The 27,995-nt window shown below is 42.0% G+C and overlaps 1 protein-coding gene across 1 annotated transcript; it reads right to left on the bottom strand.

The window, feature by feature from the left end:
- Positions 1–1,530: 1,530 nt before the first annotated feature.
- fgfr1a (fibroblast growth factor receptor 1a) lies at positions 1,531–27,943 on the bottom strand. Its single transcript, XM_079221980.1, has 18 exons — positions 27,854–27,943; positions 23,508–23,688; positions 17,865–18,107; positions 17,424–17,513; positions 16,212–16,384; positions 13,666–13,789; positions 12,555–12,745; positions 12,082–12,232; positions 8,961–9,151; positions 8,422–8,567; positions 7,882–8,003; positions 7,269–7,379; positions 6,006–6,196; positions 5,717–5,839; positions 5,557–5,627; positions 5,321–5,458; positions 4,323–4,428; positions 1,531–4,221 (listed from the first exon to the last, which is right to left on the bottom strand). Exons 2-18 carry the CDS (start codon positions 23,659–23,661, stop codon positions 4,045–4,047), a joined length of 2,502 nt encoding a protein of 833 aa, XP_079078106.1. The 5' UTR covers positions 23,662–23,688; positions 27,854–27,943; the 3' UTR covers positions 1,531–4,044.
- Positions 27,944–27,995: the final 52 nt, after the last annotated feature.

The raw sequence follows: 27,995 nt of genomic DNA on the forward strand, positions 1-27,995 counted from the left end.
ACACCACCATCATCACCACTGGCGTCACCCTCCCAGGATCCTCTCTCCTAACTGCGGCTGAGAAAAATACTCTGATTGAAGACGTGTCTTCTCCACATGGTGCAGAGAGTTGAAGGGCAGGTCATCTGTCACCACTGACAGAAAACGCACAAGGTGAAGATTAATGGTGAGGCTCAGGCTGTTCTCTGGACCTGGAGATGATAATCCCAAATTGGAATTAATTTAAACCATCTCTGGTAAACAAGTACACAGAGCAATTCATCTAACAGGCCACCAAGGAAACATGCATGGGTCTCATCTTGCTCAGATTACTGACTTTTTATTTTGTATCTTCACGGTACCTTAATGGAGACAAAAGGCCACGAATTTGTGTTACTATGCAAATAACTGAGATATTTAAATGAACAACTTTAATGAATTCAGAAAATAAATTTACCGAAGAGGAGATGGCAGTGAAATGAAACAAGCATGGCAGTCTGTTAAAAATAGCAATATATACTGTAAAATACATAATATTTACCTATTAAAGGGTTACCCCAGTCATCACACTTCAATATGTAAAGCTAGGGAACTCACAAGAAACGGATTTGTACAAGTCTCCACGCTAGCTGCTCCCTGAGGCTGTACTTTGGTACAACATGTGCTTTGAGCTAAATTTTACCGTTAGCATGCTAACAAAGCTAATCTTATGTTCACAGTGTTAGTTTAATGTGTTAGCATGCTAGATTGGCTAATTAGCTCTTAATACAAAGTGCAGCTGAAGTCAAAGGAAGCCAATTCTTCCAATAGTTGCTTTTAGTAAAACAGGTTTCCTTTTATATTATGACAAGTACACAATAAATACCAACATGTACTGCTCCAGCTTCAAGGTTCTGTAAAATAATTATGAATCTATGGGGAATTAATGTTATTCTTATTTGATGGGCGGTTACACACTCATCCAGCTTCTCAGACAACATTAAATCCACCAAGTGTAACTAAAATATGGCCGGGTAAAACAGATTATATAATAATAGTCCCTTATTAATCCCACAGTGGGGAAATTTACAAACATATTACATATTTACATACATACATGATCTTTTTTGGTCTCTGCATTTTGACCCATCCTTAGTAATTAAGGAGCAGTGGGCTGCTGTGAAGCACCCATGGAGCAACGGGGGGTTCAGTGTCTTGCTCAAGGACACTTCAACATGCGAACTATGGGGAGACTGGGGAATGAATCGGCTACCTGCTACCCGACGACCACACTCCCCATGAGCTACATACAAATATTTCCTTAACTCACTTAAAAACAACAGTTTAGTGATACTGATGAAAATGACCTCACTGAACCACTCTGCTCATTTTTGTTCCCATTAGAACATAAAAAGGGATTTATTTAGTTTGATCATGCAGATTTCTAAGATTACAGGTTTGTTATTGGTACGCCCATTTTGCTGTAAAATATGTTTTTACTAGTTTTTTGTTGTGTTCTTACAGAAGGTGGAATAATGATTCTTCAGTAACCCACATTTTGCAAAACGTAAGACTTTTTAAAAATGTATCCACACAGCCCACAAAATCAACTTTTTCATCTATTTTCTAAATGTGCATCCTGAATGTCTTAAAAACAAGCATGCAAAATGGGACACATTGCATTAGGCTGGCCAGAATTGAGCAAGTGGCGTTGCTGAAGCTTGACATACCAATTAATGGGTAAAGCTTGGGTGACTGAAATTCCAGGATTACAAAATCAGTCATCAGATAGTAATTTATCGGAGAAGACAAAAACAGGACATGGCAGTCGCTTTCTTCTCAGTGTTTAGAAATCATTTAATTAGATGCTGTCATGTTCCCCAATTACAACTGTTGACAATAAAACACCTTCCGGTGTGTCCCCATCACAGCAAAAATAAGCACACATACTGATTGAGTTCAACATTACAGCCATCAGCAGTGCACTATACTGGAGGATAGCTGATGAACTTTCCTCGACCAAACTCTTCCTGTACCATCTGTCAGAAGTGATAACGCATTGCACCTAATGGCACCAGTACTCCTCACTCTGCACCATTAGCAGGTTATAAAGCAAGGCCTCTCCAGCCCCTTCTATTCTTAAATAGTGCTCTTCATCATCACCTCAATCACGGCACAGATGATACGGTTTATTATCCCTGTTTCCAGGAGTGGATGATATTTATCCAAAAAATAGTAATGTCATGTTTTTTTTAATCCAGGGCGTGGCTGTACACATTGAGCCAGACAGGACCTTGTACCCTTGAAGACCAAACATGTCGTGTTGAGCATACAGTTGGTGTACATTTACAAATCCCAGCAGCTTGAATTCATAGGACTGTTGGAATAAAAGTAACACGGATCTGCTCCTCATTCACAAACTGTTCTCCTCCTTCTTTGCTGGAATACAGTATGCACAGAAGGCTAACTGCATTGACCCGAGCTGTAAGAGCTGGCTTTTAAAAAGGTCGAGAGCTCGTCGCGCTGTGTGGCTGATTGTAGCCTGTTGCGTGGAGACTGCGATTCAGGTGACGCATCAGCCAATGGCAGGAAGCCAACGACAGACACGGGCATCAAGGTTGGTGTGGCTGATGGATGGAAGTGTAGAACCAGCACTTGCCAAGCCATTCCCACGGCCATAAATTACATGTTTACTGCCGGCTGTGGCTCTCTGCGTTCGCCAACATTTCGTCTGATGTCAGCAGCACATTATCATATCTAATCAGCCCCCAGCAACCCGCGTTAAATGGGTGGGGGATTTGAGTGGCCATCGTTCCATCTCTGTAAACATGATTTACATCACAAACATGAAAATCTCGATATTTATTGACCCGTTTATGGAGTCGAGTTCAAACTCTGAAAGCTTTGGCGGTTTGTTTTTCGATAGCATTTTATTTAATGTAATCCTTTTACGATGACATACGTGTTCTGCAACCCTTCATCAGAAGTTATGAGACAGCAAATGTAACTCCTGTTAAAGCATTTACAGTAGAAGATAAGTTCATCACATGGGAGGCATGCACAGTGGAAGTGCATGATGTTGACTGAAGCAAATTACTCTAGATTTTAACAAGCATGGCATACAACCAGGAACATTTACAGTTGTGACCATCCTGAAATCAATTAACATTGAATGAGACCCGATACAATTTTCCACATACGTCCAGCATTCAGTCACACACTCACACACTTTCATAAATCTATCTCTTCGGATGGAGAGAAACCCCAAACACTGAGTTACACTGTATTGCAGGTTTGTGTCATGAAAAGCACTTACAGTTAAAAAATAGAAAACCCAATATATATATATTTTCATTGATGATTATGCAGTAAGTTTAGGGGAATCAAAGCAGTAATACAGTAAAAACAACTGACCATGTAATCCTCAGCAATTTAGATATTCTTATGCAACAACTGCCCCTACAGACTATATTAAAAATGGACCGAACAAAAGCATCCTTGTACAAAAGAAAATAAATCAATTATGGTAATAAAAATAAGAGTATAATGTAAATATATATTCATATTTATAATTTTCTAACTGTATTTACAAAGAGATAGTGAATGATGCAGAGGACCACAGTGTTGCATGTACCTTGGTAGTATATTCTCTGGATTTGGTCTGAAAAGCACAATATTGTCCTTCCCTACTGATGAAACAACCATGAAGGGAAAAAAAAAAACTATAAAACGGACAAAAATCTGACATGATCATCGTCAGTCCTTTCGATTCTTCTTACCCCTGGAATGCCCAAAATGGAAAGAAGAGTGCGAGTCTGCTCTTTTTCCCCCGAACACTGTGCCAAACTGCCATGCCTGATAATACAAAAGGCTCCCATAAACATCGTCACCACCAAGAACCGGGGAAACGGCTGCACTCCTCAGTCCATGTGATCCAACAAGTTCTACGAGGTGTCTCTCCAAGCTCTTTTCTCACAGAGCATCGAGTGTTTTTTAGCTTCATCTCTGGGAATGTGGGGTAGAGTCCAACCCCATGAGGCAGGGAGCAGAGGAAATGTCAACGTTTTTCTGAATGGAGATGAGGTATCAGCGTTTCTTAATGGTTGCCCCGTTGGAGTGGGGAGGGAACTTTGGCAGGCAGGGCTCCTCCGCTCCGGCATCGTGGGAGAAAACCGAGTCCTCGCCCGAGGAACATGTGGAGCTGCGGGTGTCCGGGTAGTTGGGGGAATATTGGTCCAGAGGCACCGACAGCTCCAAATACTCCTGTCGGCCACAAAAGGAGAAAGACAAAATAAATTGTTAATTTCACTTCCAAAACAGACATTTCTGCATCATCATTTCATGATGAGGAGAGGAGGACTGACCTGGTTGGATGTCATGGCCAGGCAGCGATCCAGGTCCTCCAACAGCTGTTTGAAAGTGGGTCTTTGAGAAGGCACAGCATGCCAGCAGTCCCTCATCATCATATACCTGCATAGATGAAAAGATGAAAATTAGCTTGCCTTTAATCTTTGAGCATTTTATTTATAAAAAAAAAAAAAAAAAAAAAAAAAAAAAAAAAACACAAAATGTTAACGTTGAATTATTGTGACGAGTGGTTATAAACCACAGCTGTAGCTGGAAGGTGACATTCTAAAACCAATATGTTCCATTTAGAGCTCACTCAAGTGTGAGCTTGTCCTTTTATTGGCCGTTACACAAACAATGGCAGGGATCATAATTATGTTGCTAAGCACCTGGAACTATTCTGATATACACAACATGGCAAGTGTAAATGTTAATGCCAAACTGTTTTTGCCAAGCATGAAACACAGCAGCAACACAGAGCTTCAAGAACCTTGCAGGTCGTCTGTCTCCTTCAAAATGTTTTTTTTAAAGTGATAAACTTGGCTTACTCTCTTGGCAATGACCGGTCAAATCGGTAAAAAAAGATTGTTTCAATCGCAACCGACGTCATCCCCTCAATAGTTGTACTGTTGAAGTAGTCAACATCTAGTTCAGTACGAGTCTGGTTGTGACCAGGCAAGCCCAAAAACAGAAAAACCTCTCAGCATTATATTTGCAACTCATTAACCATCACTTGCGAGAAAACAATCCTCCAGTGTGATTACAACAATGCAGCTGTGTCATAACTACAGGGTTGTTTTAATCATGTTGTGATCATATATTGAATGTGCAGTGTAAAGTGTGCTTAAAAATTTAAGATATTTTAAAAAGACAATTACAATGCATTTAGCCATGCTGTACCATTTAAGATTCTCCCTATTAGTGCAACCAAATAAGGAAATGCTGGGAAAGAGATATTATGAGTTCTGTCTGTCTGAGGAACATGTGTGATTTGAGGTGTTCAGTGTTTCCTTACAGCTCATGAGTGCACGTTGTGGGCTTGTCCATACGGTGACCTTCCTTCAGCAGCTTAAACAGCTCCTCCACTGGGACTCCGGGATATGGAGAACCGCCCAGGGTGAAGATCTCCCAGAGCAGAACCCCAAATGACCAGCTGCAGACAGAAACCAACAGGAGCGTCTACATTTTCTGCACAAAAAAATTGTCCTCACATTCCATAAAGACTGAATAAAAAAGACATGTGATACTCACACATCACTTTGGTGTGTGTATATCCGGTCAAACAGAGCTTCGGGAGCCATCCACTTAACAGGTAAGCGGCCCTGTGGAAAAGATATGCATGTGATGGCTGTCTACAGTATTGCGGCTTTTCCATGGGCCTGTGTGCTAAACAGATGATAAGAATACTCACATTGGTGGTCTTTTTATAGTAATCAATGTGGTGGATGTCTCTTGCTAGGCCAAAGTCCGCTATTTTCATCACGTTGTCCTCCGTTACCAAAACATTGCGAGCGGCAAGATCTCTATGGATGCACTACAGAAATAACAACAGACATTACTAGAACTGAACCGATGTCCTGGGAGCCAGTTTCTCAAATACAATGCTCAACCTGTGGAGAATATTTACTTTTCAAAGTCATGCACATTTTGCATAGAGAAGTGTTTCTTGACCTTAATTAATACTTGTACTTTGTTGTTACCTTTTTGGAGGCCAAGTACTCCATGCCTCGGGCCACTTGATAAGCACAGGACACCAGGTCTTTGATGGACATGTTCTCCACAGGAACCTGGTCTGGGTTGTAGCAGTACTCCATGCCTGGTGGGCGTCGAGCTCGCAAGTACTCCCGCAAGTTGCCTTTGGATGCATACTCTACTATTACATACAGAGGACCTAAAAACAAATACAAGAATAAATCACCACTAAATTAAATTCAATTCATTTTGTGTAGTCCAAAATCACAAATTGGCCTACAATCAGTGCACATACGACATTCTCTGTCCCGAGACCCCCACATCGGAACAGGGAAAACCTCCGGAAAAAAAACTTTAAATTATTCATAAGTTAATTATTATGTTTTTGATTAATCAATCCTCTAATTAATTAAAAGTAATACAATATTTTGTAATTTTCGATTTATATACTATATAAATATTAAAAACGGGTCTTACTAATATAGATCTATATCTTATTCAATCATCTTCTCTTAAAAACAAACAAATGCATAAGATAATTATTAAATTACAAATTTTTGTAATCGATGACATTGACAAAGTGTCCCAATCCTCCTCACAAGGTCATTGAGATCAATTGGATTCCTTGCTATTGTGAGTGAGAATGTGCAAGATTGAATCGTTAGAAATCCTTGAATTATAGGCAGTAAACAAACATAATGGCATTTATTAGCAGATGCTGTAAATACTTTGAGATCAATAGATACACGCAAATGAGTGACTCAAGATACAACTCAATTTTAAAACAGTCAATAGTGGAGTGAACAAAGAGCGTTGCGTTTCAGTGTGGAAGCAGCACATCGGTGTGCAATGCATGGTCTTTAGAGGTTGTTTTTTTTCGACAGGGAGGATTGGAGGGAAATGGCAGCAGCCGGTTTCAATTCAATCTGCGAGTTCGGAAGTTGGTGTCAGACTGGTTTACTCATGCTGTTCTACACAGCTCTCAAAGTAAGGCTCATAGTTGTCTGTACAACTGTGTGTGTGTGTGTGTGTGTGTGTGTGTGTGTGTGTGTGTGTGTGTGTGTGTGTGTGTGTGTGTGTGTGTGTGTGTGTGTGTGTGTGTGTGTGTGTGTGTGTGTGTGTGTGTGTGTGTGTGTGTGTGTGTGTGTGTGTGTGTGTGTGTGTGTGTGTGTGTGTGTGTGTGTGTGTGTGTGTGTGTGCGTGCGTGCGTGCGTGCGTGCGTGTGTGTGCCAGGGCAATTGAGTAGCAGACCCCTGACTGTCTGGTCCTACCATCCTGTGTGCAGGCTCCCAGCAGATTAATGATGTTCTTGTGCTTCCCAATGATCTTCATCATCTCCATCTCTGAAATCAGGTCTGACAGGTCTTTCTCTGTGGCGTCAGCTGTAGAGATTAATCATATTAGGGCAATTAGTCAATGTTTTGTTGGTGGAAAAGAGCACACAAGAGCTCACAATAATCATCCTACAAAAATATATACACCAACATTGCAACTCTTGCAGAGTTTGTCTGGCGTTTGTTTTGGAGAACACTCCCAGGGGAAAGCACTTAAAGTAGGAGACAATAAATGCTACTTTTCCGACATCCCCACTCCTCCGTGCAGTTCAATGAACACTGTTTTTTAATGGGCTGTCAAGGGCTATCATAAATTTGTACTCTGCTCTCCCATTTGCAATGTGGCAGGGATCCAATAGCGGATGTCTCTTGGTATCTGTTCAGTTTTGGAAGTTGTCTTGTTCCTGGAGCATTCACTCATTCATGTAGGCTTCTTTAAGCTGTATTCATAGAAACTGAATAACTTTCCTTATTCCATCAGATCTTATTAGTTTCTGTACCAATCAATCAGTTTATGGTTTACCCACAAGACTGAGAACAGCCAACTTACATTTCAACATTTTGACTGCAACCTTGGTCAAACGGTTTTGCTTCTCTTTGTCAAGACCCAGCGCCTCTCCCATCACCACCAGCCCGAAGCAGCCTTCACCCAGCGGCTTCCCAAGAACAAGTCTGTGAGGAGGAGGAGAAACACGAGACAGTCATCAACAGTCAGGGGTGTTCAACTCCAAATCTGTATTATGCGTGTGGGAAGTTTGGCCTTTCATTTTGAAACTTCAAAGTTGATTCCAAACTGAAATGATGTTCAATTTTAGACAATTTGCTTTTTTAGGATTAGTTCAGTTTAACACAGACTGCTTCCCTGTACAACAATATTGTTCTGCTGTAGTTTCAGTGCCTTTGGCATAAAGGCACCTTAACATCAGCGTTTTGGAGTGAGTGAAAGAGAGAAACTCTCACTTTCCCTGTGCAGCTGGTTCCTGTTCAAGCAGACGGACCATTTCAAACCAGTACCCTTACTTTCAGGAGGTCACATGTCTAGCCTCAAAAGATGTTCTTGCCCTGTCTGAAGGTTTTGACCTGGACATACCTGTCCCGGAAAAGCTCCCAGCGGGGATCCTGAGGCAGTTCATACTCCGACACCCCCGACAGCATTGGAGATCCGCTGGAAGAGAGGCGCGATGGACGAACCAGCATCACTCCAGAGTGGATAGAGGAGCTAGAGTCCACAGACACCTGAGGAAAGAAGACTGACATTACTCCTCCCGTAGTGGAACAGACACCAAGCAGCACAAGCTTATTTAGTTAACAGTGGCCAGAATACAAATTGAACTACTACAGTAGTTGATAACATGTAGGAAAACCACCCAAAGCAGACAGGCAGACATACGAATGGAGAAGAAATACTCCTCGAATACACAAACTTACCTGATGTACAATACCTCAAGGAGTTACAATGAACCTGAAAGCCGTTTGAATAGATTATTTTAGTTTTCCGTTGCAGCTGAGCCAAAGAGCTCAAATACATTGTCAAGCTTTGAACTTACAATTGGCAAATGGAGAGAGAGAGAGAGAAAGAAGAGGTGAAAAGGTATAAATATTCCAAACCCCCTATCTACTTTCTGTTACCTGTCTGCGCAGTGGGATGCTTTTGGCCAGCTTGTGGACGGCCAGCTGACTGTTGAAGTCACTCTTCTTTGAGGAGGTTCGAATCTTCACGATAATTGCGATGGCAATCATGACCGCGATGAAAAAGAAGCCCACGCAGTAGATGACCACCTCCAGGTAGGTGTGGCTGGCTGGAGGATAGTGCGGGACCGCTAGATGGGGGGCAAGGGGAGAATGCAGGGTGACAGGGGGGGGTGGGAGGGGTGGTGGGGTCAGCGATCATCCATGAAATACAACTACCACCAAAGGTCTGACTTTATGTACCTAATAATCACACCAATCATACCCATGCTTTCAAGTACACTGCAACACAAATAAACCAAACTGACCACAAACACGCCACATACTGTACGTACACACACACACACACACACACCTGCCCTCTCTAAAAACCAGAGCCTTTGACACAAAGGAAATAAATTGATTGCCACTTATTTGAAGCAAAGGGCTTCACTGTACATATTTTGCTAATATAGGACGTAGTTAATGAATCACTGACAAATAGTTGGGAAAAAGCCAAATTACCCCCATTTCTGTGTTAAACAAGCAAACACATCGTTTGATACACATAATCTATTTCTTTAAACACACATATACCTATTTTGATTGGGACTAATGGACATATAAGAGTTTAACAGTGTGCAAAGGATCTGACTTTCATACAGAATATACACACACACACACACACACACACACACACACACACACACACACACACACACACACACACACACACGGCCTAATTCACGTTTCATGTCTACTTGTAGGTCTAAAAGCAGCATAACACAAAGCATGAGCTCAATACAGTAGTTTAACTGCTCGACTTGATGAACAAAATATCCAATTCTGACTTCCATTTCAAAAGCTATTTTAAAAACGAGTTGTGTGTTGGTGCTGGTAATACAAGCAATTTCTCTTTTAGGAAAACATATTTATGTATAAAAATAATTGCCAAGACTTAAAAAATAAATTGTCCAATTCAGATCTTGTTTTTTTCCTCCCATTCAGTGAAAACACCGACATTTAGTCATACCAACTCTAGGGGTGTAATGGTTCCATATCTCAGTGAAAAAGATGCATACCTTGGCTCGGGATGTGGCGTTGTGCGCAGGAGCTAGAGCTCACAAATAAGTTCAGAATACGTTTCATGTTTATACATAAGTCCACCTATAAACTTAAATCCTGTTGAGGTCATTAATGATACAGTTCTACAAATTAAGCCTTTTCATTATCCTTGAACATTTTAAATTCATACTGCTCATTCCTGTCTAGTGTCTTGCCAAAAACCCTTCAGAATTAATGAACTAATGCATGTCAATGCAAAATTATATTAACTTAACTGCTTTACTTCTTCAAGACTCAAGAACTTCAAGAATTCTGCAACGGGTTATTCTAGTTGAGTATTCAGAACATTAATAAATTGCTCGTTACTTTATTTAGATGTTCTCTAATAATTGCAACAAGTATTACTAATTAAAGCACTACATGTTGAACAATGCATCCCAAACCAAGGGTGCCAAACTGACTGGAGTGTACCGTTACACCCCTAACCAACACCAGCAACACAAGTGAGCTGCACTTGTGTGAAGAGGCTGACTGACAAGCAGCTTGATAATTGGACAAATGCTCATTCCCAACCCTCAGGAATGAGACACATCCACTACAGTGGGCCAATTATCAAAGCATGCTGCTGTGATCACAGCAGGAAATGACATCAGGAATACATGTCATTTGTAGCAGAAAATCAGCTTTACGCCAAATCGAATGCAAACACCAGTTAAAGAACAGAATGAGAGAGACAGTTCATGATCAGAGCTGCCAAACAACCCCTCAATGTCAAGTTCTACATGGCTGACACCATATACCTCCATGTATGTGGTCTTGTTTTTACTTTTTTTATATGTGGCTTTTTTTTTTGTCATGGTGGATCAGGTCGCAGACAGGTTGTTTGGCATTTGCTGATTTAATTTAGGAAACTGCAGAGCATGGCTCATACTCTCCCATCTAGAGAGTTTAGATGGAGCAGGAGCCATGCTGAGGACAGAGAGAAGGCGAGTTTTAGTACTCTTAACTCGCTCTGGCTTCCGTTTACATTTTTCAACAGAACTAGAGTCGGAAAAGACCCTTTTCTGTCAAATGTGAAGGTGGACAGCCAGGCTGGAGTTGGAAAAAGGGAAATAATGAAAAAATAGGAGAGAGACAGAACCACTGATACCTTCAAAAACGGTCAACCATGCAGTGTGATGAGAGAACCCGATAGAATTGCCCGCCAAGCAGGTGTACTCCCCAGCGTCATCAAAAGACACATTTCTCAGTTGGAGGACTTCCATTTCCTTGTCCGTGGTGTTAAGGCCAGCGTTCTAGAAAATAACAAAGGAAGCAGACCCAACAAGAGGCCCAAGAGGGGAAAGGGAACCATGAGTAAAGGATTCTGAAAGAGAAAAGGAATGGAGGAGCGTTCTCCTCCTCGATTCAACACCATCTTCCCAAAAGGTACCACCTGGAGCCCCTGCAGGGGACTCCAGTATCTGTTAGTGGAGGAGCAGGTTAGGTTGACTCTGCGCTTCTGAACCCCGCATTGGGCCACCCCATCACCACATCAAATACCTCAGTCTCATCTCTACATGCAAGAGATGGGCAACATGGAAAGCTCCACAGCAGAACAGGGCACACTCAAATTCACACTCATACTTCTGATAGGTTCTCAAAGGAGGACAGCTGGGGGACAAACAAAAAAAAGGGGGAGAGAGCCTGTGAGCCGTGAAAGGAGGACTTTGAAGGGCAGGGAGCAAGAGTAATAGAAGAAGATGGCAAGAGAGGCCCTTATTAGGAGGGCACAGCACAGGCATGGGGCAGGAATGAGAACAGGTCCAACATAAACCTGAGACTAAACACTTTCAACTGTTCTGCTGGGAATTTTCCATAGCGTCATTTACAGTCAGGAGCACTGAGGCAGGAGAGAGGGAGGGAGAAACGGAGGGAGGGAGGAGAGAAACAGCTGAGGTTGTACGGCCCTAGTTTTTCCAGGTGGTCCTAGAAGCGCCTCCACTGTGTCGCCCCTGTACTGCTGCGTGGTGGTTACCTGTGGGCTCATATCTGCTGACAGTCAGCCAGGCCGACTGATTGGCCTCTCCTATATAATTGGACACTTTACATATATACTCTCCGCTCTCCTCCTCAGTCACATTGTAGAGGGTCAGCACCTGAGCGTCCGAGCTATTGACCCCAGAATGCTGGAAATAAAAACATTTCATGTAGAGCACAGAAACAAAAAGTAGCACAACACAGCATGAGATTAGAGTAAAGAAATCAGGAAAACATGTTCAGTTTGTTTGGGTTGTGTTCAGAGATACAATAGCAAGTTAAAGTTCATATATTGCACAGGATGCAATCTGGACCCCTTTTACAGAAGTATTGGCCATCTCAGAAAATAACTGACATAGCAATAGAAGACATATCTAATTGTATTCAAATTCCTCTATTTTCCTAGTTAGCATTAACACAATACTTTATACTGGCTTGTTGCTGCAGGATCAATGAGAAAGCTCCTCCTACCTTGAGGATGCGGACATACGGTAAACCATCAGCACCAGCTCGGCTTCCATTGAGCTCCATGTGCTTCAGCCACTGGATATGAGGCTGAGGGTCACTGAACACCTTGCACTCAAACTCCACGTCGCTGCCTACCACTGCGGTGCGATTAGCTGGCAGGCCAGCCTGCAGGATTGGCCTGTGGGGAGAACGCTCTGCAACACAATCAAAACATACACAAATGTTAGTTTAGAAGAAGTTTGGCAAACAGTAGACTTGCATATCAGGGCCTATCTCGACAGCGCTGTGTCAGCGCTAAAGAACGGTCTGGTTCACACATCATCATTGTACACACAGCTCACTGATTTTCAAAACACAAGCCAAATAAAACCTCCGTCACGTCAAGTCTTTGTTACTGGAAATGCCCGGGGCAGACAGCAAACAAGGTCACCTGTGTGAATTAATGGAACAGTTACAGATTTATTATCTGGAGAACAAAAGCGGCTATTTTTTCAGCTATCAGCTGCTTGTGTGATTAAGAGTTGGCCACAATAGCAAGTTACGTTATCTGATCTGTTGTAAAAATGTAAATGTTGCAGCTCCATTTTGATGACTGATAACTCCGAAGTAAACTTTCAAGCCAAGATTCTTGAAGAATTTCAACTGGCCAGGTGTTTCTGACCAAGACACTTGTGGTCGATTAGCAAATACTTGTGACAAAACGCTCCCCTCACTGAATCAATACCAACGATCATCAGGGTCTAGACCTCTGCTGAGGTCAGGAGAAGCCCAGGAGACCACAGTGGCTGAGGCAGTGGGCCCATGATGTATAAAATCCTAGAGGAGTAATCACTTCTCTCCTCAACATGGATCCATCACTCAAGCCACAAGAACACAGGCTTTATTCATAAAATAGCAAAGAGACCCAGTTCCCCCGACACAAGACCGTGCCGCCATGCTTTTGTGATAAGAATCACATTTGACTGGTTAATCAGAGATTTGTGAAATTGCTCCAACATGACTTTAGAGCAATTATAGATAGATATACACACACAAACATTCTCCTTTACATATATACTATACTCTCCACTCTGACTGCACCCACACCCACACACTAATTACAGCTAACACTTACCGACTACGTCGAGCTGGTAGGTGTGGTTGATGCTGCCGTACTGGTTTTCCACCACACAGGTATAGTTTCCCTTGTCAGAGGGTACTACAGACTCCATGATGATGGTCCAGACATGGTCACGGACCTAAGAATTTTGGGAAAGCAAAGGTTAGCCCTTTTATTTGTTGGTGGCTATGGATTTATCTACTGAGAAATGTAGTTCCTTTCCACAATGGTAATGGTAAGCACGTAATATCTTTCATAATTGTAGAATCAGCTCCTCCATTCTGCATGTAGAAGAGTCTTTGGGCAATATTATGCACCCCAAATGGCTCCTGAAGGCTGTGCAATTGTTGTGAGAATGATTAGATTAGAATCTGGCACTGGTAGCACCTTGTATCAGCCTCTACCATCAGGTATGAATGTGTGTGTGTGTGTGTGTGTGTGTGTGTGTGTGTGTGTGTGGGGTAAATGTTGGCATGTAGTATAAAGCACTTTGAGTGGTTGGAAGACTAGAAAGGCGCCATATAAATAAGTCCATTTACCATCAAAGCTAAAATGTTTTCAATCAAATATAATTAACTTAAATGAGGCCAGTAATAACCCAATCATTGCAACATTGAACAAGACTGTAATTATGTGTTTAACCGCTAAAAACCTAAAGAACTGGTGCATTTTTCTGCTTTCATCCAATATGAATTGTTGTAAATCATTTTATTTATGTATTTCAAAGCCTCGGCTAACAAGGTCAATGATGTGCGATAACAAGATAACACACTGCTCCCTCTTCCTGTGACACCACCCAATGTTATAAACAGTGGATCTTTGTCTAACCAAACAAAGAACAAAGGAAAATATGTACATGTTTTATATACATCTGCCCCAACCTGTCTTATTAGCGCCAACTGATGTCTGGCTCTTTTTTTCCAAGACATGTTATAGTTTTTCTTCCATAAATCTGCCAAGACCGGCAGTATGTGATTAACCAACGGACCTCTAAGGCAATGGCAACATCAAACATGCATATACACAGACTGAGCCATACGGTTTCCCTCATTTAGCTAAAAAACGTGATGAGGGAGTCCAGCTGCCTGCTGCCAGATGTGTTGTGCTTGGCTTCATATACATGTGGTTTGCATTATTCCCTCCCTCCTGCACGTCTCCATGCAGACGATATGAACAATAGAAGCCCGGGCCATAAAAGCAAGCGTGTGGGAGGGATATGAGAGACGTCCCCGGCCGCTAACGCAGACCTTTGCACCTCAACTGAAAATAATAAAAAAAAAACAGCAGCCAGATGGTTAAGTGTGCTGCCTGGCTGGTTGGGGGGCTTGAGGAAGGGGGAGGCAGGCAGCTGAGAGGAAACTCCTAAATGTGTCCCAGCTGGGGATGGAGATGGGCTAAGCCTGCACGAGACAAGGCTGGACTGGCCTACACCTCGATGGAAAGAGCAGATGCAGGGAAGAAGGAAGGCTCTCTCTTACTGCACATACATCCCACACCTGTCCACTGCCACTGAATGCAACTATTCAAAGATCAGTCATTGTAAAAAGATACAAAAAGCACAATATTTATTCAGCCCCCAAAACCATAATGATCATATGATGGTTGATTAGATTGTGGATTCATACAATGGCTTCCTTTTGCCAAACAGGAAATGATAGATGGCATTAAAGCTCAGACCGAATCATAAAAACAGATACATTATGGGGCTCCTTAAGTGGTCATGATGCCATTTACTGTAAATTGTGGTATATAACAGATCTGGTCCACATCCGTGTTATCAGCTTTTATAATCTCACATGCTGTTAGCATCACATTTGAATAAAGCTCGACTGGAATTGGGCAGATGTTGACAAAGACAGTTATCACAGCAGACATATCACAGATACAGTAGCAAGGAAGTACACGCAGGTACATTTTGTCATCAGAGGATGTGCCCGTCGGCTCTGTGTGGATATCCGCATACTGGCAACTTTGTTGCGACTGCCACTGAGCAACAAGTGACAAGCAACAAGAAATCTACTGCGCACGTGTGAAACGCATCCTCCAAGCGGAAAGTCTCAACAGAACTACTGTGCGTCCGTGATTTCAGCAGCAGTCTGTGTAGGTGTCTGTTTTGGGAGTATAACCGAGGCTTAAGTATCATGCTAGATTTACTGCTGTATGGATGCAATTACAAAAAAGACGATGCACTGATATCGAGAATGAGGACAGCCAATGTTATCCTTCATCCAAACGTGTGGCTAGGATTGCCCACCTGGAGGTATTATTATTATGGCACATCGTTCCTTTTTGTGGCATAGGGTTTCATCTTGTATTGTTTTCAGGTGACATGTGAAACTCACCTCGTTTTTCACTTGCAGGATGCGTTTCTTATTCCAGGGGAGGGGGTGGCTATCTGATGTGGAGATGAGTTCACTGACACATCTTGACTAGTAGTTAATGAGCTTGGAGAGATTCAATATGAAATGCTAAGGAGGCTGTAGTGTCATTAAGAAGAAGCTGAGGGGAACAAATGTAAAACGAAAAAAATATATATATATATTGTTTTTTAAATTATTAACCTTGAAGCCTCCAATGCGATGGTCTCTCTTGAACTCCTTGCCATTCTTGTACCATTTCAGGGTGGGTGTTGGGTTGCCGCTGGCCTGACATCGAAACTTTACCGTCTTACTGGCTGGGACAGCGTGAAGCTTTTTCTCCATTTTTTCAGGATGAGCCCATTGTGGAGCCATTGCTAAAGAATAAGACAGAAAAAAAAATGATGAGTAACACATACAACTTTGGTAAATATAGATGCAGAAAAACTGGATTTTCTTAAACTTGAGGACATTCAACATGAAAGCTGAAAACTCAGTTTAAGTACCCTAAACCTCAAGCTACATTTTATAATGACCCTTCTGAGAATCACCACCTTATCTTGGTGGAGGGGTATACTGCGACCCTGGGAGCTGTGCTGTCTGGGGAAATAGCTCCTGGGAGGGTCTCCAAAGCCACAGCGGATATGCCTTTTCTGACTTTGTGGTCACATCATCAGCTAGCCTTGGACACTTGAGTTGTGACCGAAAGAATGAAATTGCTGATATAAGTGGCTGAAATAGGTTTCCTTCGTAGGGTGGCTGGGCTTACCCTCGGAGACTATTTCACTTAGCATGCTGCCACAGCAACCCAGCCTTGGTTAAGCAGCAACAAATGTATTGGATTACTTAAGACATGTTCGCCCAAAGATTTCTAAACTATAGTCACAAGTCTTGCTGCACTGGATGGAAGCAGATATATAGTTTCTTTGAAAAATACCACTAAAAACAAACACTTTTTTAAGATGATGTAGCTTCAAAATGTCCTTGATTAAGTAAAGCAATGTTACCGGGTGGGTCAGGGGGAGATAAAGCTCTGGGAGTAAGAGTACAAACTCAAGGTTGGCATGCTTGGTAGCCACTGGATTCTTTGTGGGCAGAGTGGGCAGTGAGCGCCAGATGATAAAGCCTGAGGTTCTGAATTACTCTATAGACAAATTGGATGACTTCTAAGGTTAACCACGATTAGTCACAGCAGAGACATTCCTCATGCAAAAGTTGTAACTGAGGTAGTGAAAACCCTGTGATTCAGAGTGAAATCATTCACCTCAGTGTGACCAACACACACGGCAGACCCACAATTGAATATAAAGCATTCAAATAATCCAATTACTCATAACCCTGTGACTCTGGGCAACTGAGTAATGACCATTTCTCGCAGTAGCATTAGTAACTTGAAGAGATCAGCAGCACACTTACGCAGCAGTTTTTGGCTGCCTAACAGTTTGGCTTCTTCTGATGAAGACTCTTCGTCTTCATCATCATCCTCAGATGAGGCCAGGGTATCAACTAGTGAAACACAAAAGGGACAGTTCCATTTATACTGATCCACAGTGATACAACATGTTGAAGACAAAGAAAACACAAAGTATGAGCACAATATTCGAGAATATACATAGAGACTGAAGACAGGGGTCAGTATGTGATGCACTCTTTCCTTTGTTACAAGTAAAGTCTAAAGGTTTAATGATTAGATATTATTTGGAGAAAAACTATTGTTTTAGTGAGCAATTTTCATGACCATTGTCTGAATTATTAACTTTTACACAAAGAGTAAAATAATGTGAATATGCAGTGACAAGGAAAATAAAGAATAACAAAACCATAAAGACTGCTTTTGTTCAGCTTTTATTACTTTACCTGTGACGTTGAAGTAGACGCTGTGGTTGCCGAAGGTGGTGCATGCGTACAGACCAGAGTCCGTCAGCTCCACCGTCTCGATCTCCAGCTGGCCGCTGCGGATGCGCGTGTGTTCTCCATCCACCACTGCCACATGGTCTTTGGTCCAGTTGACAGCATGGGGGGAGTCTTTGGGAGAGCAACTCAGATCCAGACGATCCCCAAGATAGAGAGTGAACAGCTCCGCTTGCGTTTCCCCAGAGACTACCAAGGAAAATAGTAGGAGATGGTTTTTAATGACAGCTCTGTAGTTATTTTAAACTCAACCTACTTTGCCTAAATATAAAAACAATGGCCTCCCGAGCACATAAAAAGCTGAAAAAGGCACTAACTATATGATAAAAACAAGTCATTCACAATAAGATAGGTGCACAATATATGATTAAATACTAAATAGTAACTGATGTGATAAGAGTGCCTAAACATTTTCAGAGAGCTCTCACAAAAACAGGGTGTATCTGTGCTGAAGACGCATCAAAAAGAACTTTAATCAACAGGGTGCAAGGGGAAAAGAGCAGAAAAGTCCTTCCATGATTTCCTCCCGGCAAACTGCCTGCCGAACCTCTCCCTCAAATTAAATCATATCCAAAATTAGTTAAGGCCCTATCGTCAGGCTGGCAAGGAGCTACTTGGGAAAGGAAGGTGAAATTCAATTAGAGGATTGAAGAGCGGGGAGATGTCATAGAGCGAGACACCTGAGCCCGCCTGTTCTAAATGACTACATAGTCCACGAGGGGGAGGGGGTAACCCAATTACGGTGACACGTCGTACATCACGATAGTGTTGTTTGTCTCGTTACAAAAAAGGTAGAAATCGTCACTGGCCAACTTGCTAGACATTCTTGCTCTAGGATTACGCATCCATGCTAAAATAAGGCAAGCACAGTGCACTGTTTCAATTAGCGTACGGATTTTGTGCACAGTAGGGCTGCAACGACCCATCATTTTCAACATCAATTCATCGACAGACTATTATCCTGTACAAATTATTTAGAAAATGTCAGAAAATAAAAAATGACAGAGCCAAAGATGTCTTCTAATATCTGGTTTAGTCCAAACACTCAAAGATATTTAGGAGACACGAGCAAAGACGAGCAGCAAATTCTCCCATTCGAGGAGCTGGAAACAAACAATATTTAACGCTTTGCGCTTGAAGAATTACTCAAATGATAATGAAATAGCTGCAGATAAATCTTATAATAATTGATCAACTAGTCGTGTCAGCTCTTGTTTACATAGTTGTTGTTTTAGCCGGGGAGCAGCACAAAGTAACCCCCTGTAGCAGCAGCATAATGTAAAATCTGAGTCAATTTACTCGTCCTCCGTTCCCATTTACTACATAGTCTCTTTGGTATTAAAGCAAATAAAATAGAACTGGATAATCAAATGCCATAGCGTTAAGCGATCCGTCAACATGAGATTATTCTGAAATGCTCCCAGAGTGCACTGTGTTTGTAAAACGCACTTCCTCCGAACAGGAAGAACATCTATACAGCATAAGCTCAGCACAGCAAACCTGACTAATCCCTCCCACCCGCACAACAAAGACCTCCAAACAATAAAGGGAGCGGGGAGTGCGAGCCAGTGAGCATGTGCACAGGAGCGAGCGAGCGAGGGCCTGCAGCGGCAGGTTCTAGTGCCAGTTGCTATGGTGACCCCACTTGGGCCTAGTAAAGGTATTTCCTGGATCACATATGTCTGACAGGCCCTTAATCCCAGCAGGAAAGGGGGCCAGGGGGTAGGATCAACTTTCTCCTCAAAAACAAACCCAAACGGGGGGAAAGCAGAAGAGGCGTTTAGTGATGCACTGCAGCGATCCAACCAGGACGCGGCTTCAAGCGAACGTCTCTGCGCCGTGTGTGGGGGCGATTATGCAGCCGTCCCTGCCCTCTAAATAGAGATGCCACTGATAAGACTGAGTCAACATCCCAGCTGTTAATCTGGCCGCAGACATCATAAAGTGACCATAAAAGCTGTAAAGTTTGCTTGTTGCTTTATTGTAGGCCCGAGTCAGGACCATTTGTGCTCCTGTGACAACCAACTTAAAACTAGAGTAAGATGTTACACAATATAGTCAAATCAACCTACTACAGTCTAAAAAAAAAAAAAAAAAGACAACTAATATTTTTCTGATTAATTCATTTGATAGTAACACGTAGCAGCACACCTGTATTTCTTTTACATCTGAGGATGTTTCATCTCGTTTAATCCTCCTGCCGCTATGATTGGATTAAAATGGATTAAGGACCCTTTTTTCAGAAAGCAACCCATCTGGAATGTGTTCTACCATCCACTTGGAAAGGTTGATTGACATTGTTTAAAATCAGCCTAATGACATAAATCATGAAAGGATCTTTTTGTGAATAAGAAATCATTGAGAGGCTTTAAACTGTATGGGGGAACAAAGCTCACTAGTCTGTAAACTCAAGACCAACTAAAAAGAGTTTGCCCCAGTCTATGGAACCTAATCTGGCTACAGAATAGGAAGCAATATGCCGCGTGAACGACTTCTGGGATTTCCTGCTCTCATTGGAGTGATGGTTGAATGCAGTAAAGTCAGACTGGTTGAGGCTCTGCGGTAGCACACAGAGGAAAATGGCGATGGCAAGTTTTCTCTGCTGATTTGACCGCACCAGAGTGAAGGGGTGGCTGACATGTAGAGGGGATTGATAATAGACAAAAGGCAGGACTGGCAGGAAGTAAAAGAATAGGACAATGCCTATTAGCAAGCCCAAAAAGATTCACTAAGCGAGTGTCCCTCCTGAAAGCACTCCAGTAGAGGACCTTTTCATTCCTAAATGAGCCTCTGACAATCAGCAAGGATTAACACTTGGGAGCTACAAGAATTGCTGTGTGTCATTCAAATGAATTCAGCTACATTTAGCCTTACATTATGGCTTTATTGAATAACGCAGCAAAACCAGGGCTTCTTAAAAGAATGGAACTTTATGTTGATCTGGTTCCCTGACTACTGTTATAAGTACGGTCTGCTCTGCTGCAGGTTTGTCTGAGGAGACACACGTGCTCACACAGAAAAATACCATTAAAATAGTTTGCACAGACGTGTTGCAACATGGACGAAAGTTCACTCAAACAACACAGGCATCGCGTTATCAACAGAGTCTTACCATTGAACTAAATATCCTATGAATATCAAAAACATTTAATTGCTTTGAAGCTGTGCATCGTTACGAAGCCATTTTAAACACTCGAAGATCAAACTGCACCAGAAAGCGTCATTTAAAAAAAAAAGAGAGAGGAGAGTGAGGTTCTTCCAAACTTCTGCTCATGCTCAACTAATTTAGTGTTGACATCATGTTTGCTGCTCAGCCTCTCTACATAAATAGCTTTGAGGAAACTTAGATTTTTCTCTTCCTTTCATTTTCAGGTCAGCACACCAGGCAATACAGAATGGACAAAGGGAAATTTGACATCTGAATATTTAGATTCACAACAGCATATTCAAGTTTTATTTATAAAGCACCATTTTAAAATTCAAAGTAGCTTTGTGCATCGATGTTGAATTTTCCAACAGAAAAAAACATTTAAAAAAATGCTCATGTTTCCTGCTAACCATGGGTTTGTACCAAATGATAAAAGCATGAGAGTTGATCTGTGCCACTATCACCATAATGACCAGTTGGTTATCCTTGAGTGGAAATAAAGGCCGACAAGGAAAAAGCTAAATGAATCTGCTGTTATCCTAAAGTCAGTTCACTTATTTTGTCCACAGAGTCGTGCTCCTCCGGGTCCCCATCACTGTCTGAAAAGAGTCATTTTTAAGACTGTGGCAGCTCTAGATTTTAAGAGCCCTCAACTGAAGGGTCAACGCTCATCGACCCCGACTGACAGCAGAGCATCGAGTCAAATAATCCTGTGGGAACGCCATATAAATAACGTTGACATTTCACTGTCATATCCAAAAAGACATAATGACATTGAAACGATTATGACAAGACACAAGTTGCTCTGAATTATCAAACCAGGGAAAACTTCCAGAAAGGGCTGTAATCGTTTGAATGGCTATCCATGTGGCCCCTAAAAAAATATATTGTGAAATAAATTTGAGGATATTCTTTTCTCATGGGAACACCACAAAACAAAAAGCCCCAAGACCAACAAAGAATCATGCATAAAACATGACCATTTCCATATAACTGTTGTGTTTCCCCAACCAAGACAAAAGGAATGCAACCAAATGCTTCTGCTGTGATTGTTTGTCGACAGCTGAAGCCATCCGTCACCCAGCAGGGAAGCGGGGGGGAAGTGACATTCCCAGGCAAGAAGTCAGTGGGGGAGCAGGAGAAAAAGCACAGAGGCGCATAGATAGTACCTGGCCATTTGGTGATTAAGAACTGGGTGGAGTGTAAATGCTTCAGACTTCCCCCACCCTCATGGAAATTTATGGCTCACCTTAGAAGACAAACAGTCTCCACTGAAACCCTATCCTCGGGGATAAGGGAGGGCTCAAAGTAGCATCTCCTTACTTTTCTTAAAAGAAACAGGCTAATTTATAGTTTCGCTGGCAGTTACCTCCTCTCTCAGTGACAACAAATACCTTTTCATTACAAAAGGAGGAGAAGCGCATGGACTGCTAGGTGGTGGGGCTGCCCTGAGGCTACAGATGGGAGTCATTCACTCCTCCCTGTCCCACTGTTGGCTTAAAGTTTATTTTAGGCCTTACAGCCTAAGAGAGACCCTCTTGCTTAATTACTCTAATTATAATGTTGAGCTTCATCATATTATTTTGCTGCTCCCCACTTCCGACTGCAAAGTGTAAACATCCAAACCCATCTACCCACAAGTCTGGGCAGCTATTACACCACTGGACTGAATCCAAGAGACACATTTTTAAGGATTTGATTTCAGGGCCTCATTCCCCTTTTCAGAACGTATCTTTTTCGACTACACCTTGAATAGGGAAGGTAGCACCGTAGTAGCACTTAAATGGCACCTACTGATAGCACTTTATTGAAGAAATTGTACTTTCTTGATTATTGTTGTTCCGAGTTTGTCCGGTTGAATTGCACTTATTGTAAATCTCTTTGGATAAAAGCGTCAGCTAAATGAAATGTAATGTAATCTTGTGTAACAGCCAGACTGGGCTCAATTCTTTATAGGCAATCTAAGAGATGCACAGTCCAGTTTAAGATCAAAATAAAATGATTAGACCAAAACTTCAGTCTGTAAAATCTGTTGAGAAGAGAACCCATTTCCCATGATTTGGTTTAGTTAGCCAGGAAAAACAGAAAAAGGTGGTACTAATAGTCAGAAACACAGTTGTGCCACATCTGACACAGTAAATTGCACTCAAACATCAGACTCAGGCGAATGGGGGTGGTGGAGGAAACACTGACGCTACAAAGGACAGACTTCACCAAGGCCTGGAGTGCGTTAGGATTACATTCCTTTACAAAGAACAGAACTTTGATTATCAATGGATTGTTTCTCAAGGCAACAGTCGAGATAAGTCCGACTTAATAAGTTCAAACGTTTACATGATATTAAAAAAAAAGAAAATACTGCACCCAGAACTAGAAAAAAAAAAAAAGAAAAAAAAAAAGCAGTGTACAAATATAGTCCGAGAAGCTTTACGCCATCTTACCTTCGTCAGTGTTGGCAGGCCGGCACTGGGTCCTCAGAACTTGGGAGAATAAAACCAGACACAGAAGTATCCCTGGCCTCATCAGCATCCTGCTGAGGGAGCTACAACTGTTGGCTTTTCTGTGACTGGAACTCCATTCAGGCCGTTGGGGCATCAGCAGTGGGTCATTCACAGTGCTAAACTAAAAACAGAGAAATAAAAACAAATGAATGCATGGCCACGTGAGCAAGCCTCAATATTTCAAAGTTGTTTTGTGAGGAAGAAAAACTATTAGTCAAAATCAGTTCAGGATCCCAGTTTGTCATCAAGAAATAAATAAATTAAAAAGGTAATGGAAAATAAACTTTGGTATGCTAGAATACAAAAAAATCTGTTTTGTGGCTCTAAACTGAAACAATTAAGAAATAATGTACTTTTGGGGGGGGGGGGGGGGGGGGCGGGTTTACAAATGGCAATTTATATTTTTGTTGACATGGAAATTCCTCACTGGTCTAAAAAGAAGAGAATATTCTGTATGTCCACATGGTTCAAGGTAGGTACTGGAGCATTTAGGCCGGCTTGTACAAGAACACTGATAAGAAGCTCGCTCTGATAGCTCAAACAAACTAACACTGGATACATCTTGCTCAGCTCTTGGGAATTAAATATGTTCAAGACTTCAAAGTAAAGACCGTCGCAACACCAAGACAATGCTAATGTTTTTGCTGTTGGACCACTGTTGGGGTTGAAGAATGTACGATACCATCCAAAATGAGGCCTAGTACTATTGGGTGACCCTCACATGCACATCTGCTTGCATCATAACCTCTGCAGCATCTGGCCATAGAGATTAACACTTGCCCCCAAACCCTCATAACCCCCCTTGAGGAATTTGTTTAAGACCAACAAAAAAAACCTACAGCCTGTTATGTGACACCCTTGTAGAGAGAGAACGCTGGGCCATCATTTCCACGCTGAGAGATCTATCACCCAACAGTTGGTTTTGGTCCCAGAGCCCAAGTTGACCCCCCTGCAACCATTTGCTCCCATGAGGTGTCAGGAAGGGTCAAACAAAGCCTCATCAATGAAGATCCTACAAATCAATAGAGTCAGAAACACATCTAAAATATCATCGTTCACTATGTAAAACAGCAGCGGCGGCGGCATCACATCTGGGTCAAAGAAACCCCAACCGGGTTTACGTCCTCACAAAGTCGTGTTCAGATGCAGCTGTGGTTTTCTTCCTTGTGCGAGTGTTCCTCGCTGAAACGCTCATTGTGTTCTCCTCAAAACCAATTCAATTTCACTTTCCAAGAAAGCTCCAGTGTTCCAGCAGCTGAGATGTGTCAGGAGGTCCGAGGGGGATAAAGAAGCGTGGTCATCGCGGCTCTGTAAGCAGTGACTCAGGGTTTGGGAACGCGCCAAGAAAGTGCTTCTGCCGCCAGACAGAAGGAACCGCAGAGAGCGGCCGACCACGTTCCCTCGGCCCTCGTCACTATGACAACCGTCAATAATTGAGAGGAGGGGAAGCCGCTTCTTCAAAAGTATGACACCACACTGTGTCATCTTCTGCTGCTTTCTGGGGCCAGCGTTAAACATACAGTGCGCCTCACTATCCACACACACGGCACGCGCTTCAGGAACTTGTGAGTCATTGAGAACAGAAACTGACCAATACATTTATTTTCATAATTAGTTTGTATTTATAGTTACTGGCAGAGCAGAGTCACTATTATCTTATTGTTAGATAGATGTCTTGAATTGGTCGGCTGATACGTTTCATAAAAATGTCAGCAGAGTTGTTTTTTTCTGCAAAACGTCCTATTAAGCATATGGGTCACAAATCAACTTTCACAATTCTTAAAAACAAATCTAAAAAGGATCTGTATCAAGATCGATTGTTTTCTTAAATATCAATATTAGTGTTTATTAAAGTTGTTCCTAATCAAAATGTTCTGTTACTATGTGCTTCCTGCTCAATGATAGAATATACTGCCCGAGTAGATTTTGTAGAATAACCAAAAGCTGAAGGATCCTCGCCAAATAATATTGAACCACCCAAATCATTTTGGACATTTGGGGCCATGACACAGAGGGTCAAAATGAAGACAAATTACACACCAACACATCGTACACCTGTGAGCTCTCCACCACTATTATTAAATGGTCCGTTTGCTTCACTCAAACTGAATAACCAAGACCAACATCTATCCATGATCTGGTGGTACATGGCTCTTTAAAAAAAAAAAAAAAGAAAAAAAAAGTGCAGCCCTCTTGCTTCCCACTTCCTAACTTTTTTATTTTGAGACCGTGATCATACTAATTCTGAGTTTTGTTGCTCACATTTTTAGAACGCAGTTTTCATATAAATGTATGAAACTAAATTGGATTTAAAAAGTCAAAGAACAAGCACAGAACGATCCGTGGCTAATGAACAGTCACTGGTCAGAAAATAAAAGAAGCTTTAGAAAGGAAGAAGACATTTTTGCTGCATATCGAACCATGTATACGAGAGGGTAACACTTCACACGAAATCTGGCAAATAAAAAAGGTTAGAGCATGCAAGACATATTTAGCTTCTCTCATTATATAAAGACAAAGGTTACAGGTTTTACCCATAACATGGCCTGCACCATAATTACTGTTCACTGCCAACCATGCATAAAATTCCTCAGCTCCCAAATTAAGCAGCCCCTTCCCCAGTTATCTCTGCACTCCCAGCCAGCAACAGGCCAGTCTGCACACGGCTGCAGTTCAGCGGACATAAGAGCATCGGACCATCTCCCCAGGCTACTGTTTTCACAAAAACAGAAACTTCTTTTTTCTTTTCTTCGCAGCTTCACAAACTGAATCAGTGATTTGCCACCTGAGTGCTGTGGAGGGAGATCAGGTGTCATGAAGATTACACTCAAATGCAAAGACAACCAATGTCAAGCCATCCGAGACTGAGCCATTTGGTTGACGCTTAAAGTGCTTTTAAAAAAAAAGGTACATTCAGTCCCTATCAGAATGCGTGAACTATGTGTGTGTGTTTTCCCAAGGGAGGTTAAACCGGGATACACGGCTCGAACCCTAAAGATGCTACCAACATGCACAGAATATGTTGTATGGAAATGAAATCAGTCGAAAACATCCTAAACGCATGCACACACACGATCTAAGTACTTCATACACCTCTTGAGAACAACATATACAAAGCTAAAGGATCACCGACTAAAATATACTTACTAGTCAAATAAATAATAATAATAATAATAAACAATGCCATGTTTCTTTATGGATTATAAAAATACAATCTCATGTGGCAATAACTGTGTGCAAAGAGGGCAGCATAGTAAATTAAAGGGCATGACTATTCCTCACTTCCCATTCTATGGTTCAGGAGAAACCTTTTTTCTTCCTGGTGAACTCCCTGTGGACGAGTTGCTTTTCCAAACCATCCATCTTCTCCCGCTCCCTTTATATCAGAACAGTAAGGGCTTTACATCCCTGGCCCCTCCAGACAGACTTCATGACAGATGTAGTAATGATGGCTGTCCTCAGAGCATTTTAAGAGGTTACTACCCTGCACGTCATTTGTACCATGATTTGAAATAAATATAGAAATGATGCGAGTTGAATGATGTGAGTTTTGCTTGGTAGTTTAGTTTGAGCCTGTGACATAAACATTACAGGGCTAAAGACAGGACTATGGATGCTTATGGGTGACAAGGACCTGCATCGTTTTTCGCAGAGATAAAAACACAATTTGAAAGCGAGCAAACAAATCACAAGACCAAGACAGAAAAGTGCGACAGATCCATTAAGCCAAACTCAGACGTTAAAAAAAAAAACACAGACAGGGTTAGCGCCATCACGTGCAGTTTTAAACATTTGCTTTCTCCGTTTCACCCGTAACGTTATTTTGTCTCATTCAAGGAAATGATCTAATCCGATCAAAGGCGCCGGCTGTGACTGGACACAGACAACTGAAGGAGTTGTTTGCAGGACTGCAGGCAACATTTGGGCCTTGTGCTTTCACGTCACCGTTTGTTCCCTTTCATTTCAAGCATGGAGGAGACTGAGGTGTTAGCACACACGAAACAGACACGAAGGTCCCTGAAGAGAGACAACAGGCAGTTTCTCCATCTTGCTCAACCACAGGGCAAAGACATATTTTCAAAAACAAAACAGGTGGTTGTATTGCAGAAATAACATGAAGCCATATGAATTTAAAAACTACAATTCTTGAAGTAGCTCCCCATTAGGACACAATTAGGTCCATCTTTACAAGTACACATGACTACAATGGAGAACAATATCCAAACCCTTTGGCACGGAAACGTGAAGTTAAGCTAAATCCGAGTGGAGGGATAACAGCAGCTCACCTTACTGGCGGGGGGCTGAGAAGCAGCCAGTGTTGGTCCGGTGAGGAAGACTCCGGAGCAGAGATAGGATGCAGAAAAAAACTCCCCGAATAAAAGTATATCCAGACGTCAATGTGTTGCCCGTCAATGAACTCACTAACTC

The sequence above is a fragment of the Taurulus bubalis genome, assembly GCF_910589615.1.
Source record: "Taurulus bubalis genome assembly, chromosome: 8".
NCBI lineage: Eukaryota > Metazoa > Chordata > Actinopteri > Perciformes > Cottidae > Taurulus > Taurulus bubalis.

What these genes read in the sequence shown, in the direction of transcription:
- fgfr1a (XM_079221980.1), bottom strand. Translation starts at nt 23,661, where the DNA reads ATGCCCCAACGGCCTGAATGGAGTTCCAGTCACAGAAAAGCCAACAGT. An exon ending in GGGAGCCTGCACACAGGATG is followed by an intron (nt 6,197 to 7,268) that starts GTAGGACCAGAC and finishes ATTTGTTTTTAG; the next exon opens with GTCCTCTGTATGTAATAGTA. An exon ending in TACACACACCAAAGTGATGT is followed by an intron (nt 5,459 to 5,556) that starts GTGAGTATCACA and finishes TTCTGTCTGCAG; the next exon opens with CTGGTCATTTGGGGTTCTGC.